At 33.4% G+C, this 16,649-nt stretch overlaps 1 protein-coding gene across 11 annotated transcripts in view; it reads right to left on the minus strand.

Moving 5' to 3' along the window:
• STXBP5L (syntaxin binding protein 5L) overlaps window positions 1-16,649 on the minus strand; it is a 327,812-nt gene that overhangs the window by 69,014 nt on the left and 242,149 nt on the right. For all 11 annotated transcript variants that reach the window (XM_043874859.1, XM_043874853.1, XM_043874861.1 and 8 more), the window contains one exon: window positions 3,503-3,568. In XM_043874859.1, the coding sequence (XP_043730794.1) occupies window positions 3,503-3,568 (66 nt within the window). The remainder of the gene's footprint in view (window positions 1-3,502; window positions 3,569-16,649) is intronic.

Consider the following 16,649-nt stretch of genomic DNA (forward strand, 5'->3'; position numbering starts at 1 on the left):
TAAAATTGGTGTAACCACTTCAAAACTCCACTCCCAGATACATGTAACACAGAGATAAGTTACATTTGTAGTAAAAATTGTACAAGATTGGTCATAACAGCTTTATTTATAATAGCTCCCAATGGAAAACCACCTAAATATTCAGCAATAATAAACTGCATGGAGATATATTTGTATAATGGAGTATTATACATCAACAAATATCATCAGCAACATAGATGAATATTATATATATTGAAAAAAATAAGCAAAAATTAAAATGTAAATATTGAATGATTTCATTCATCTGATAGTCCAAAACCCACAAAACTAATCTATGATGATAAAAGTCAGAATAGTAGGTACCTTTGTGGGTATTAGTGGGTGAGAGGGGCAAAAGAGTGGTATCTAGTAACATTCCATATCTTGATATGGGTACGTTTACATGGAGTACTCATTTGTAAAAACTAGTCTACCTGAACTCTTAAAAATTACTCACTTTGAAGTTTATATATTATACCTCAGTTAAAAAAAAGTTTATCCTAAAAGAGGTAAGGCCAAGAAATACAAAAAGAAATTACAAATAAAAGCAAGAGTTGTGGTATCAATAGCAAAAAGGTGATATCAGGTGGACACAATATAATATGAACAATGGTGATTAACATAGAGGATGCATATATCTTCTAATATTTACACATGAATACAAAGAATAAAAAACAGAAGATACAAGAACAAATAGATATACATTATTAATACAATATTTTAATTTGCCTTTTTCCCATCTTTGACAAATCAAGTAATCAAAATGTAAGGAAGGACATGAACAACATTAACAAGGTAATACTTTCAGCTGCCTAATGCCACACACTTACATTAAATAACTCTTGGGTCAAAGAAATATACACAATTGTTTACTATACATAAAATAATGTTAATGCAATCATAATATATCAAAAGGTATTATATGTTTAATGGAGAGTTCAAAGAGAAATTTAGCCCTGTTACATCAATATGTAAGAAATAATAAATATAAATGAATTAAGCATCTACCACAAAAAAGGTGACAGGGAAAAAATGAAGGAAAACAGAGGAGGGTACTAATAATGATAAAAGCAGAAATCAGTAAGGTAAAAAAACAAAAAATAGTAAAACCATTGTTTGGGTTTAAATAAACAGAAAATAGATCAACTACTTGGTAGCCTAATTAAAGAAAGGCTCTCAATCTTTGCATATGTTCATTGTACATTTCAGAGAAAGTACAAAGATGCAAATAAGTAACGATGGGTAAATGATTGACAGGGAAATTTGAGTAAAACATTTTTAAAAAGTAGATAATGTATAGTATTTAAATTGCTGGGCATAAAGAAAGAAGTCCTTAAAGGAAAAGATCAATGTCTGATTATTAAAAAAAAAAAAAAACTACAGTAAAACACACCATAAGCAAAGTTAAATGTTAAATTGAAAAAAATATTTGGGTCTCATGTCACAGAGAAAATTCTAACTTACGAATAAGACTGATTATTATGAAAAGAATAAACAACCCTATAGAAAATGAGCAAAGTATATGAATAGATAAGTTACAAAATATTTAAAGAGCTCTTAAGTATATGAAAAGGTATTCATCACTTACAATATGTGAGAGGTAAATTGAAACTGCATTGACATATCCCTTTTACCAAACAGACTTGCAAAAATTAAAAAATTTGATAACAAGTATTTTCATATTATTGCTGGAAGGAATGAAAAGTTACAAACCCCAAGGAGAGCAACTGGAGATTAAACAAGTATATGCCCTTTGACCCAGCAACTTCAATTTTAGGAATTCATCCAATTGGTATACCTGCACAACATTTAGTTACTGCAGCAGTTTGACACAGCAACAGACTGGTACTGAACTAAGTGTACTTTAACTGGTGAAGTGATTAAGTAAATTATAGTATACACATGTAATTCAATATCATATAATGTAAATAAGAATAAGAAAATAATGAAATGGAAAGGAAGATGCACTGTAAAGTGAAACAACCAAAGTACAGTGAAATGCATACAATATACTGCTTTTGTATAAAACAGAAAGCAAAAGCCTACTTCTTTTTGTTTACAAACACAAACTGTCTAGAAGGATGAACAAACTAACAACAATGTTTATTTTTTCAAGAGGATGGAAACAATGCGTGGGGAAAGATGAAAGGGGAAGTTTTTTATTCCATTTTTGATGTTAAAACCTAATACATGTATTACTTTCAAATTCAGATTATGGATGAGAATTTAAAGTTAGGTTAAATTATCTAAATTTGATACAGGATGTTGAATTATATTTTAATTGAAGACTTCTGATGCAGGAATATATCAAAGTAATATTTTAAGAAGATTAATTTTGCACCATGATATGCAAAATGAATTCTATGAGGGAGACATGGAAAACAGAGACACCTGTTAGAATATCTTTGTGATATCATAGGTATAATAATACCTAGATTAGGATGGTGCCAATGGGAATACAAAAGAAAGGGTAAATGTATGAGGCTATGCCTAAAATGAAAGCAGTACAATAAGGATTAAATGGATATAATTAAAACAGAAATTTACACAGGACACAACTAGAGTCTACTCAATCTACATTCCTAAAGAATAAACAACTAGCAACTCTTAAGGGAGTAAATTGAAGAAATGTCACAATTCCAACTGAATTTCTAAAGGTCAAAATTCACTGCTTTATAAAGAGATTACTGTTTATAAATTTGCATGAAGTTTAAAATAATTTTTTAAATAAAAATTAATTATAATATTTGGGTACCCTATGAAAACAGACCTACAGTTCAATGTCAAAGATATACCTAACTTTTTGGTGCTTAAGAATTTATATAATATTATGTGTATACTATAGCAAAATCAGGTAAATACAAATTTTTTAAAAAAGCAAATCATTCATAATGATTACCACCACGAATTTCTACCTGTTAAATTTTTTTTCACATACTTTAAAAACTTACTCCTTAATTTTGCAAATGTTGCAAAATGTTGCAAAAACTTACTCCTAATAACCTTTATACTCATGTTTTTAATATAATGGGCTCACACTTTGTTTTACTCCCAACATATATTATAATTTTTCTTTGCCAACAAATATATATGTTTCAAAACTATGATCCAGAGGGCTGGTTTCTTATGCTTCTCCACCTATAGTGTGTATTTCCCACTAATTAAGCTCTAGCTGTAAGACAATTTCTACATAATATAACCGATTTTTACTTAGCATTACTAATATATCTGTACAATAACTGTCTTTTAAAGTGTCTTTAAAAGTACTGCACTCATACCTTTGATCTTAATTTTTTGGGAAGCCATGAATATTTTAAGACATTTATATTTTATTTTGGAATCAAATTTGCTTATGGTTTAATTTCAGAAATAAAATTATACCTAATTACCAAAATTATGAATTTCCCAAGAATTATGAAGATTAGGCAGTGGATTACTACAATGAGTTACCAGAAGCCTGAAAATTACCACTCATGTTTACCTGAAGTAGGAGACTTGCAGCGCTCAAGTTCCTGGGGAACTGGACTGTCATTCAACTCAGTTAAGCCTGAAAATGAAATGAAAAAAAATGAGAGATTTTCTAATGTTTCATAGATAATTATTAATTCCTGTAAGTTTTAAAATAAGGCTTTGTTTTTCCCCTGTGAGAACTTTTCTGTGCTCATGTTATGACAATTATTTTGAAAAATTTTAACGATACAGGAGAAACAATAACTGACGTATTTAGGGTAATTGAATATAATGGTGGAAAAATACAAATTCCCTTTTCTTATTTTTTATATAAAATAATATTTTAGTAAATGACCTAGTTTCTTCTGAAAATAGACCAAGAACAACATGAATTAGAACTTCTTTTAAAAAAAGATCTAATCAAATCTCCCATTTCCAAGGGAAATGGTTACTGGCTTTTTAAAAGACCTTTAAGGAGATGTTACAAATTTTAAATATTATACTTATTTATAAAAGTTAAGTAAATACTAAATGATGTGTTCAATGGTATCAAATTCCTTCTTATAATAAGCACTCTATTTTCCTCATTTCTAATATTCCTTTATTTAATGTCACTTTCCTGAAAAACACAACGACAGGCACAATGGATTAACAAACATTTTGTAATTCCCACTATCTGCCAGTCTACATTCCTATGGCATTTATAAAATATCCTTATCATTTTCCTATCCTAGTTGGAGAGTTTCACTTTTTTTTTCTTTGTAAATAGTTTCTACTTTAATGTAAATCCCCATACTCAGGGGTACTTACAAGCTATTGTCAATTACTGAAATGATCTTTATTCATATTCCTTTCCTACCATCCTCTTCTTTATGTAATTTATACCAATAAACTTGCTGTAGATTAAAAAAAATCATAGCACTTTAGAAATGTCCACTATGACACTTAAGCCCAGCCATTATGTTTATAAAAAGGAAATTGTAAGTTTGGAAAGTTTATTTACTTAAGGTTACAGAAATGAGAAGTGCCAAAGCTTCAACAGAATTCTTTATATATTTTGCTTAAGAGTCTTTAATCAGAAGTAATTGTATTTTCTTCCATTTGTGACTTATCGTCCCATTTTCATTAAAGACAATAAAATGTCTTTTGATGAGGAAAAGATTAATTTACCTTAAGGACAATTTATTTTTTCTTTTATTTTGAATTTTTTTGATTCCCATATAAGTAATCATTGCCTATCCCATGGTAATGAAGATATCATTCTTTGTTTTCTCAAGAAACTTTCATTTTCAGGACTATAGTTCATCTCAAGTTAATTCTGATTATGGTGTGAGATAGGGATTAAGGTCCATTTTTCCCCCTATTTGCCCAGGTGTTCCATCATTATTTGTTAAAAAGATTTTCCTTTCCTAATTGATTTGTATTAGTGCCTGAGTCAAAAATAAATTGACCACATATGCGTGGGTCAGTTTCTTGATTTTCTCTTCTACAATCATTGGTCTATTCGTCTTTTTTTTTTTTTTTGACTACCAAAATATCTAATTAATGTAGGTTTACAGTACATCTTGTAATCAGGAAGTGAAATCTTCCAACTCTGTTCTTTTCAAAATGTGTTTTAGTTATTCTAGATTCTTTGAATTTTTAATATACATTTTTAGAATTGGTTTGTCAATTTCTATAAAAAGATATGTGTTGCTGTTGTGCTTAGTCACTCAGTCGAGTCCAACTCTTGCAACCTCATAGACTGTAGCTTGCCAGGCTCCTCTGAGCATGGGATTCTCCAGGCAAGAATATTGGAGTGGGTTGCCATCTCCTTCTCCAGAGGATCTTCCCAACCCAGGAATAGAACCTGGGTCTCCTGCATTGCAGGCAGACTCTTTACCAAATGAGATATGCTAAATTATTAATGAATTCTGATAAATTTATAGATAAATTTGGCAGAATAAGCATCTTAAAAATATTGAGTTTTCCAGCCCATAAACATGGTACCTCTATTTAAATAATGTTTAAACATTTCCTTCTGTAGATTTGAGTACAGAGGTCTTACATATGGCATTTTTCAAGTCTTCTATTTAGTTTTTGACCTTCTGCCTAGTTCTTGTATTATATTTAAATGTAGAGTATTAAAATATCCAGTAATTGTTGAATTGTCTGTTTCTCCCTTTGAGTCTGTCAGATATTGCTTCAAATACTTTGTAACTCTGTTGTTAGGTATGTGAAGTGAAGTGAAGTGAAAGTCGCTCAGTTGTGTCTGACTCTTTGTTGACCCCATGGACTGTATAGTCCATGGAATTCTCCAGGCCAGAATACTGGAGTGAGTAGCCTTTCCCTTCTTCAGGGGATCTTCCCAACTCAGGGACTGAACCCAGGGACTGAATTTCCTGCATTGCAGGCAGATTCTTTAACAGCTGAGCCACAAGGGAAGCCCACAAATACTGGAGTGGGTAGCCTATCCCTTCTCCAGGGGATCTTCCCAACCCAGGAATAGAACTGGCATCTCCTGCATTGCAGGCAGATTGTTGACCAACTGAGCTATCAGGGAAGCTAGTTGTTAGGTTTGTTACATCTTCTTGATATACTGCCCATTTTATCACTTTAAATGTCCCTCTTTAATAGAAATTTTTATTCAAAATCTTTTTGTCTGATATTAGTAGAGCTATTCCAGTTATTTTTTTTTCATGTTTGCTGTTTGTGTGATATTTTTCTATCCTTTTACTTTTCCCATTTGTATCTTTTGGTGTCACCTTCAGACAGCATGGCATTGCATCTTGATTTAAAAATTCAGCCATAAATACTCTACCCAGAAAATTACTAGAGCTAATCAACAAATATAGTAAAGTTGCAGGATATAAAATTAACACACAGAAATCCCTTGCATTCCTATACACTAACAATGAGAAAACAGAAAGAGAAATTAAGGAAACAATGCCATTCACCATTGCAACAAAAAGAATAAAATACTGAGGAGTGTATCTACCTAAAGAAACAAAAGACCTATACATAGAAAACTATAAAACACTGATGAAAGAAATCAAAGAGGACACAAACAGATGGAGAAATATACCCTGTTCATGGATTGGAAGAATCAATATTGTGAAAAGGAGTATACTATAAAAAGCAATCTATAGATTGAATGCAATCCCTATTAAGCTACCAACAGTATTTTTCACAGAACTAGAACAAATAATTTCACAATGTGTATGGAAATACAAAAAACCTCAAATAGCCAAAGTAATCTTGAGAAAGAAGAATGGAACTGGAGGAATCAACCTGCCTGACTTCAGGCTCTACTACAAAGCCACAGTCATCAAGACAATATGGTACTGGCACAAAGACAGAAATATAGATCAATGGAACAAAATAGAAAGCCCAGAGATAAATCCACGAACCTATGGACACCTTATCTTCGACAAAGGAGGCAAGGATATACAATGGAAAAAAGACAAGCTCTTTAACAAGTGATGCTGGGAAAACTGGTCAACCACTTGTAAAAGAATGAAACTAGAACACTTTCTAACACCATACACAAAAATAAATGCAAAATGGATTAAAGATCTAAATGTAAGACCAGAAACTATAAAACTCCTAGAGGAGAACATAGGCAAAACACTCCGACATAAATCACAGCAGGATCCTCTATGACCCACCTTCCAGAATATTGGAAATAAAAGCAAAAATAAACAAATGGGACCTAATGAAACTTAAACGCTTTTGCACTACAAAGGAAACTATAAGCAAGGTGAAAAGACAGCCCTCAGATTGGGAGAAAATAATAGCAAGTGAAGCAACAGACAAAGGATTAATCTAAAAAATATACAAGCAATTCCTGTAGCTCAATTCCAGAAAAATAAATGACCCAATCAAAAAATGGGCCAAAGAACTAAACAGACATTTCTCCAAAGAAGACATACAGATGGCTAACAAACACATGAAAAGATGCTCAACATCACTCATTATCAGAGAAATGCAAATCAAAACCACAATGAGGTACCATTACACGCCAGTCAGAATGGCTGCTATCCAAAAGTCTACAAGCAATAAATGCTGGAGAGGGTGTGGAGAAAAGGGAACCCTCTTACACTGTTGGTGGGAATGCAAACTAGTACAGCCACTATGGAGAACAGTGTGGAGATTTCTTAAAAAATTGGAAATAGAACTGCCATATGACCCAGCAATCCCACTTCTGGGCATACACACTGAGGAAACCAGATCTGAAAGAGACACGTGCACCCCAATGTTCATCGCAGCACTGTTTATAATAGCCAGGACATGGAAGCAACCTAGATGCCCATCAGCAGATGAATGGATAAGGAAGCTGTGGTATATATACACCATGGAATATTACTCAGCCATTAAAAAGAATTCATTTGAATCAGTTCTAATGAGATGGATGAAACTGGAGCCCATTATATAGAGTGAAGTAAGCCAGAAAGATAAAGAACATTACAGTATACTAACACATATATATGGAATTTAGAAAGATGGTAATGATAACCCTACATGCAAAACAGAAAAAGAGACACAGATGTACAGAACAGACTTTTGGACTCTGGGGGAGAAGGCGAGGGTGGGATGTTTCAAGAGAACAGCATAGAAACATGCATATTATCTATGGTGAAACAGATCACCAGCCCAGGTTGGATGCATGAGACAAGTGCTCAGGCCTGGTGCACTGGGAAGACCCAGAGGGATCGGGTAGCGAGGGAGGTGGGAGAGGTATCGGGATGGGGAATACATGTAAATCCATGGCTGATTCATGTCAATGTATGGCAAAAACCACTACAATATTGTAAAGTAATTAGCCTCCAACTAATAAAAATAAATGAAAAAAAAAATTCAGCCCAACAATCCGTCTTTTGATTGTTGTTTTTTTTTAAATATCTATCCACATTAAATGTTATTACTGATACAGGGTTACATGTGTCATTTTAGGTTTCCTGCGTAACTCACGTATTTCTATTCTTCTAATTCTTCCTTATTGCTTTGCTTGTACTTAAGTAAATATTTAAATATTTAAGTGATATTTAAATAGTAAAATGATCAATTTTACCCTATATTTTTGGAGCTCTTAGTGGTTATTCTGAGATTTAACATATACATCTTATAAGAATCTACTTCTGATGTATAATAAATTCCAGTAGATATAGAAACGTTATTCTTGTAGCACCATTTCTCCTTTCTCTTTTATATGCTATTGCTGGTATACATATTATATCCATATGTATTGCAAACCCCAACAACATATTGCTATAATTATTGCTTTATATAATTTTATTTTTTACAAAAGTCAAGAAAGAGAACAAACATATATTTATAAGTTTATATATTAACCTTCTGATTTACCATTCTGGCTTTCTTCATTTGTTCTGGTCGAGCCATCATCTACTTACTCAGATATCAATACAGCTTTGCTTCCACCACCTTCTTTGTGTTATTGGAAAACATATTACATTTCTATATATTATTGGCCTACCAATACAATTTTATGCACATTGTTTCAGAAATTGCTTTTTAAATCAGTTCAGAGAAGAAATACACATTTACTCTATTAGTTTATAACTACCATAACAGTGTTGTTTCTTTGTCTAGATTCAAATTACCATTTGGGTCACTTTCTTTCAGCCTGAAGATCTCCCTCAGTAATTCTTTAAGGATGGCTTTGCTAGAAGAAAATTCTGTTTTTGTTTATCTGGGAATAACTTTTTTTTTTGTATAATAAAATAAGCAATAATCTTGTAAAGCAGGCAAAATACAAATAATATAACTAATAGCATTAGTGGAATTATAAGTAAATATTTCTGCCATAAGCCTTTCTGGGAATATCTTTATTTAACCTACATTTTTGAATGTGGTTTTTGCTGGTGATAAGAATCTTGTTTGATTTTTTTTTTCCTTTTAGCACTTTGAAAATGTCACCCTAAAGTCTTCTGGCTTCCCCTGTGTCTGTCCTATTTTTTGAGTCATACGTGGTAAATTATTTTTCTGTTATTTTTAACATTTTCTAGTTTTCCAGCATTTTTACTATGATGTGTATCAGTGTGGTATCTTTGCTTTTATCCTACCTGGACTTCTTCAAATTCTGGAAGTTTTCAGGTTATTTTTCTCTCTTCCCTTATTCTACTACTTTATTATGGACATATTGGTGCATTTAAGTGTCCTATACTTCTCTAAAGTTTGTTAATTTTCTGCATTTTTCTCTGTTAAGAATGCATAATTTCTATCAACCTACCTTCTTCCAATTTGCTGATCCTTATTTCTGCTAGTTCAATCTACTATTGAGTTCCTCTACTGAATTATCCTCTTCATTTATTATACTTTGCAACACTAGAATTTCCATTTGGTTCTTTCTCCAGAGCCCTACACCTATTTCACCTCCTCTTGCTCACTCCTCTGATATGTTCTCTGTATATATGAGCTTATTTTTTTGCAGTTTTTGTTTGTTTTTAAATTCCACATATATGTAATATACAGTATTTGTCTTTCTCTGTTTGACATAATTCACTTAGCATATTGGCCTCAAGAGCCACTCGTGTTTTCACAAAGGCAAGATTTCGTTTTTTATGGCTGAATTAATATTCCATTGCATATTTCTTTATCCATTTATCATCGATGATCACTTGTTTCTGTATCTTAGCTATTGTAAATAATGCTGCAGTAAACATGAGGGTGTATGTTTGTTTTTCACTGTTTTCATTTTCTTTGGATAATTGCTAGATCATATAGTAGTTCCATTTCTAATTTTTTGATAAACTTCCATACTATTTATCGCAGTGCTCGAACCAACTTCTTTCCCACCAACAGTGCAAAAGTTCCCTTTTATCCATGTCCTTGTCAACATTTGTTATTTCCTGTATTTTTTATAATAGCCACTCTAAGAGGTCCAAGGTAATTTCTCATTGTAGTTTTAATTTGCATTTCCCTAATGATGTACCTTTTCTTTTTTAAAATTTATTTAAGTATAGTTGATTTTAAAGTTTGTGTTAGTTTCACAGCAAAGTGATTAGTTACATAGCAAAATGATTTGTTTGTACATCCACATATTAATTCTTTTTTCAGATTCTTTTCTCATACAGGTTATCACAGAATATTTAATAGAGTTGCCTGTGCTATACAGTAAATCCTTCTAGGTTATCTATTTTGTATATTGTGGTATGTATATGCTAATTTCAAGGTCCTGACTTATCTCACCCTCTCCCATGTACGCTCATTTCCCCTTTGGTAACCATAAATTTGTTTTTAATATCTATAAGTCTGTTTCTGCTTTGTAAATAAGTTCATTTATATAACATTTATTATTGATTCCACATATGAGTAATATGCTATTTATCTTTTTCTGACTTACTTCACTTAGTATGATGATCTCTAGGTCCATCCATGTTGCTGCAATGGCATTATTTTGTTCTTCTTTATGGTTGAGTTATGGGCTTCCCTTATGGCTCAGCTGGTAAAGAATACACCTGCAATGCGGGAGACCTGAGTTCGATCCCTGGGTTGGGAAGATCTCCTGGAGAAGGGAAAGGCTACCCACTCCAGTATTCTGGCCTGGAGAATTCCATGTATAGTCCATGGGGTTGCAGACAGTCAGACACGATTGAGCAACTTTCACTTCAGTTTATGACTGAGTAACATTCCACTGTTTATATGTACCACATCTTCTTTATCTATTTATCTGTCGATGGACATTTACATTGCACATTGCTTTCATGTCTTGGCTATTGTAAACAGTGCTGCTGTGAACACTGGGGTGCATGTATCTTTATCTTTTCTAATAATGGTTTTCCATGATATATGCCCAGAAGTGGGATTGCTAGATCATATAATAATTCTATTTTTAGTTTTTGAAGGAACTTTCATACTGTTCTCTGTAGTAGCTGTATCAGTATGCATTCCCATCAACATTGTAGGATGATTCTTTTTCTCCACACCCTCTTCAGCATTTATTGTTTGTAGATATTTGATGATGGCCATTCTGACTAATGTTAAGGTAATACCTCATTGTAGTTTTGATTTACATTTCTCTGATAATTAGTGATGCTGAGCATCGTTTCATGTGCTTTTTAGTCATCTGTGTGTCTTCTCTGGAGAAACGTCTATTTAGATCTTTTGCCAATTTTTATATTTTTTTAAAAAATTATTTATTTACTTGCTTTTTGCTTGTACTCGGTCTTCGTTGCTGCATGAGGGCCTTCTCTAATTGTGGCGAGTGGGGTCTACTCATCATTACAGTATGCAGGCTTCTGATCATGGTGGCTTCTCTTGCTGAGGAGCATGGTCTCTCGGGCACATAGCCTTCAGTAGTTGTGGCATGTGGGCTCAGAAGTTGTGGCCCATAGACTTAGTTGCCTCATGGCATGGGGGACATTCCCTGACCAGGGACTGAACCCATGTCTGCTGCATTGGCAGGTGGATTCTTAACCACTGGACCACCAGGGAAGCCCCCTGCCCATTTTTTGATTGTTTTGTTTTTAATATTGAGATTTATGGGCTGTTTGTATACTTTGAAGATAAATCCTTGTTGGTTGCTTTGTTTGCAGATATATTCTCCCATTCTGAGGGTTGTCTTTTTGTTTCATTTATAGTTTGCTGTGCAAAAGCTTTTAAGATTAATTAGGTCCCATTTGTTTATTTTTGTTTTTATTTTCAGTATTCCAAGAGGTGAACTGAAAAAGATCTTGCTGTGATTTATGTCAAGGAGTGTTCATCCTATGTTTTCCTGAAAGAGTTTTATAGTATCGGCCTTACATTTAGGTCTTTAATCCATTTTGAGTTTTTGTGTATGGTATTGTTGTTTAGTCACTAAATCATGTCCCAACTCTTTTGCAACCCCGTGGATTGTAGCCTGCCAGGCTCCTCCATCCATGGGATTTGCCAGGCAAGAATACTGAAGTGGGTTGCCATTTCCTCCTTTAGGGGATCTTCCTGACCCATGTCTCCTTCATGGGCAGGTGAATTCTTTATCACTGAACCCACCAGGAAAGCCCATATGGTGTTAGGGAGTGTTCTAATTTTATTCATTTACATGTAGCTCTCCAGTTTTCCCAGCAGCACTTACTGAAGAAACGACATTTTCTCCATTGTATATTCTTGCTTCCTTTGTCATAGATTAGTGACCAGGGGTATATGGTTTATCTCTTGTCTTTCTGTTCTGTTCCATTAATCTATATTTCTGGTTTTGTGCCTGTACCATACTGCTTTGATTACCGAAGATTTTAGTATGGTCTGAAGTCAGGAAGCCTGATTCTTCCAACTCCATTTGTCTTACCTAAAATTCCTTTGGCTATCCATGGTCTTTTGTGTTTCCACACAAACTGTAAACTTTTTTTGTTCTAGTTCTTCAAAAAAATTCATTAGTAATTTGATAGGGATTGCACTGAATCTGTAGTATAATCATTTTGACAGTATTTATTCTTCCAATCAAAGAACATTTGTGTTGTCTTTACTTTCATTAGCATCTTACAGTTTTCAGAGTACAAGTCTTGCTTCCTTAGGTAAATTTATTCCTAGTTATTTGATTCTTTTTTGATGTAATGGTAAATGGGATTGTTTCCTTAATTACTCTTTCTGATGTCTCATTGTAACTATATGCAAGTGATTTCTGTGTATTAATTTTGTATCTTGCAATCAAATTTATGTACCACATTCATTTATGAGATCTAGTAGTTTTCTGGTAGCATCTTTATGATTTTTATATGTATAGTATCAAGTCATCTGCAAACAGTGACAGTTTTACTTCTTTTTTCCAATTTGGATTCCTTTTATTTTTTTCTCTGATTGCTGTTGCTAGGACTTATAAAACTATGCTGAATAAAAATGACAGTGGACATTCTTGCCTGATTCCTGATCTTAGAGGGAATGCTTTCAGCTTTTCACCACTGAGTATGACGTTATCTGCAGGTCAGTGATGGCCTTTATTGTGTTGAGGTATGTTCCCTCTATCCCCATTTTCTGGAGAGTTTTTATCTTAAACAGGTATTGAATTTTTTCAAAAGCCTTTTCTGCATCTATTGAGATGATCATATGGTTTTTATTCTTCAATTTGTTAATATGGTATATCACACTGATTTATTTTTGGATACTGAAACAGCCTTGCATCCCTGTGATAAACCCCACTGGATCATGGTGTATGATTCTTTTAACATATTGTTGGATTCAGTTTGCTAGTATTTTGTGGAGGATTTTGGCACCTGTGTTCATCAGTGTTATTGGCATCTAAAATTCTTTTTTGGTGGTATCTTAGTCTGGTTTTGGTACCAGGGTGATAGTGGCCTCATTAAAAGAGGTTGGGAGTGTTCCTTCCTCTGTAATTTTTTGAGAAGAATTTCAAAAGAATAGGCATTTCCTCTTTTTGATGTAATCCCACTTGTTTATTTTTTATTGCATTTTCTTTGGTTTTGGGGTCAAATAAAAAAAAAAAAATCACTGCCAATACCCATGCCACAGAGTTTACCACTTATGTTTTCTTGTTGGAGGTTTATGGTTTCAGATCTTACATTTAAGTCTTTTATCCATTTTGAGTTAATTATTATGTATGGTCTAAGATCCATTTGCTATGTTATGTAACTTCCATGTCTTGTTGGTATTATCTATTTGATGGGGCATTAATTATCATCATAGTTTTCCTTACTTCTTTAGTTCTTTAAACATATTTTTAAAAGTTGCTGTGAGGTCTTTGTTAACTTCAACATCTGGGCCCTCTCAGAGGCAATGTCTGTTGCCTTGCTTTTTCCTGTGAATAAGTAATACTTTCCTATTTCTTTGCAAGTCTCATAATATTTTGTTAGCTGTACATTTTAGGCAATATAGCAATTCTAGATGCTGATTACTGATTTCACTCCTCCATTTCTGGTTTTTATTGTTATTTGCTTATTTGTTTAGTAATATGGCTAGACTATCTTAGTGAAATTTACTTTCCTTACCTTGTGAAGGCTTTTGTTGTCCTCAGAAGGTGCAGCCTTCAATGTACATAGTCACTCTGAGACAGCGGGGTTTTTTTTTAGCAGGGCTCTCTTTGATGCTTTCCCTGGTCTCTCTGGAAGGCTGTCTGCCTTTGTTGATATCACTTCTAGCTATTAGGTATCACAATTAGAGCCAAGTGATTACTCTGCTATTTTAGAGAACACCCTGGCCCATATATTATTCCAACATTAAATTTGGACGGGGTCATATTTGAAACCATTCTTTGAGGTTTATTCAAACCTCAGGAGAAGTCGTCTTAGCTATCTCTTTTTTAGGTTCTCTCCAGTGAACCAGCTGACTATGTTCTAGCTGGTTACTCTTACTTAAGAGGAACTGCCTACCTCTTATTTTATTTCTATCAAATACTTCATCAGTTTTGAGGGCATTTTTTATGCTTGAATTTCTCAAATTGTTTTAAATTAAGCTAGTTCGTTTGGAGAGAGCGTCAGAATTCACAGTTCTTACAGACTATCTCATCCCCTGAGCAAAACCTCTAAGTCATTAGGCTGGGGTAGAGGTGGTAACCTCTGATTTTCTGTTTGACTCCTTTTTTGGCATGAAACTTCTGCCTTATGAGCGTACTTGTGTGAGGACAGTCAGAACCTCAGCATTTTTGACTTGCCATACCTGGACTGGAACTTCTGTCCTATTAGTTTGGGACTGGCAGGGGAAGGGAGCCTCTGACCTCTTGACCACACTCAGCAGGTATCTGGACTTTACAACCTGGAGTTAGAGCAGGAAATGCTGGCAACTTGAAGGCAGGAGAGGAAGAGTGCAAGTTGTGCCTCAGGTCTACAAACTCTCACTTTTTAAACCAAGTTTCAATATAGTTTCTTGAATCAATGCCTTTTCATTTTCTGCGTCCTCTTAGGACAATTACCAGAGACTAAGTGATTGGTTTTTTAAAAACAGGTTTTACCAGTTATGCTTTCTCTCTGTAGAATTCATCCCTGGTGCTTCTCAGGTTGGTATCTGAAAAATCTATCCTATATAGGGTAGTTTTAAGAATATTTCTCAAAAAAAAATAGTATTTCTCAATTGTTTACTGCTATTATATTGGGATATAGTTGATTTTTCTATACTGACTTGTATTCTTTGATGTTGCAAAATTCATAATTGTTTTTGTAGCTTTTTTGTTTATTCTTTTGGGTTTCCTACATATATACATACTGCTGGCAAATAAAGAGTTTTAGTGTTTTCCTTCTGATCTTTATACAAATTACTTTTTAGCTTGCTTTTTGCCCCTATTTAAATCAAGCACAATGTTGAACAAAAATAATGAGAGTGGACATCACTCCCTTGAGGGAACAGCACAAGTAAATAACTCTTTCGAGATGTTTGGTTATGAAGGGGTGCCAAAAACAGGTCAGTACTTGCATAGGAAGAAAGTGTTAAGAGGAAGATATTTTTCATTTTAGATAAAGAGCATATTTTTAAGTTGACGTGACTAGTGAATGATCCACAGAGAAAGAAAAATTGATGATAAGGGACAGAGGGAAGAAGAAGAAGCAAAATCCCTTAGAAAAGTGAGAGCATATGTACAAAAATTAGTATACAAGAGGAAGCTTTCTCTATTGTAATAGAGAGGTACATAAAAGGAAAAAGCTACAGAATCAGAGGGACAAATTACAAAATGTATGATTTGGTTGAGAAATTAAACAAGTGATTTTTGCATCTCTGTTTTTCAGTTCTGTATTTTAATAGGTTTCCTTTCTTTTTGAAATCAGTTTTACAGAGTGTTTTCTTACTCCAAACTTTTTATTGAAAAGCACACTGATCTGTAATTAGTAGGTAAAATATAAGGTTCCATCTTTGAATTCTAAAAAATAAACAAAGAATAAAAAATAAGAGAGATATTACTTAGTAATAGATGTGAGTTTTCTAGAGTTTAACAGTCATCTTGTGTAAGTCAAACAAATAAAACAGCTAATATAATTTAGAGCAGTGGTTCTCAACTCAGCATGATTTTGTCCCCCAGAGGACATCTGGCAATGTCTGGAAACATTTTTGGTTGTTACAACTTGGGGAAGGAGTGCTCTACTGGCATCTACTGGGTAAAAGTAGAAAATTCATGCAGTCTCAAAGTGCTTGCATTCAGGGGTTATTAAAGAATCTGACCCAAGCTGAATTAAACTATCTGAAACTGCATCTCAACTCTCTTTCTGCACAAATACTGAGAACATTAGAAATCAGCCTGTTAAAAAAGTGAATAGGGAAGTTTG

This window comes from Cervus elaphus, chromosome 19 (genome assembly GCF_910594005.1).
Source record: "Cervus elaphus chromosome 19, mCerEla1.1, whole genome shotgun sequence".
Taxonomy (NCBI): Eukaryota; Metazoa; Chordata; class Mammalia; order Artiodactyla; family Cervidae; genus Cervus; species Cervus elaphus.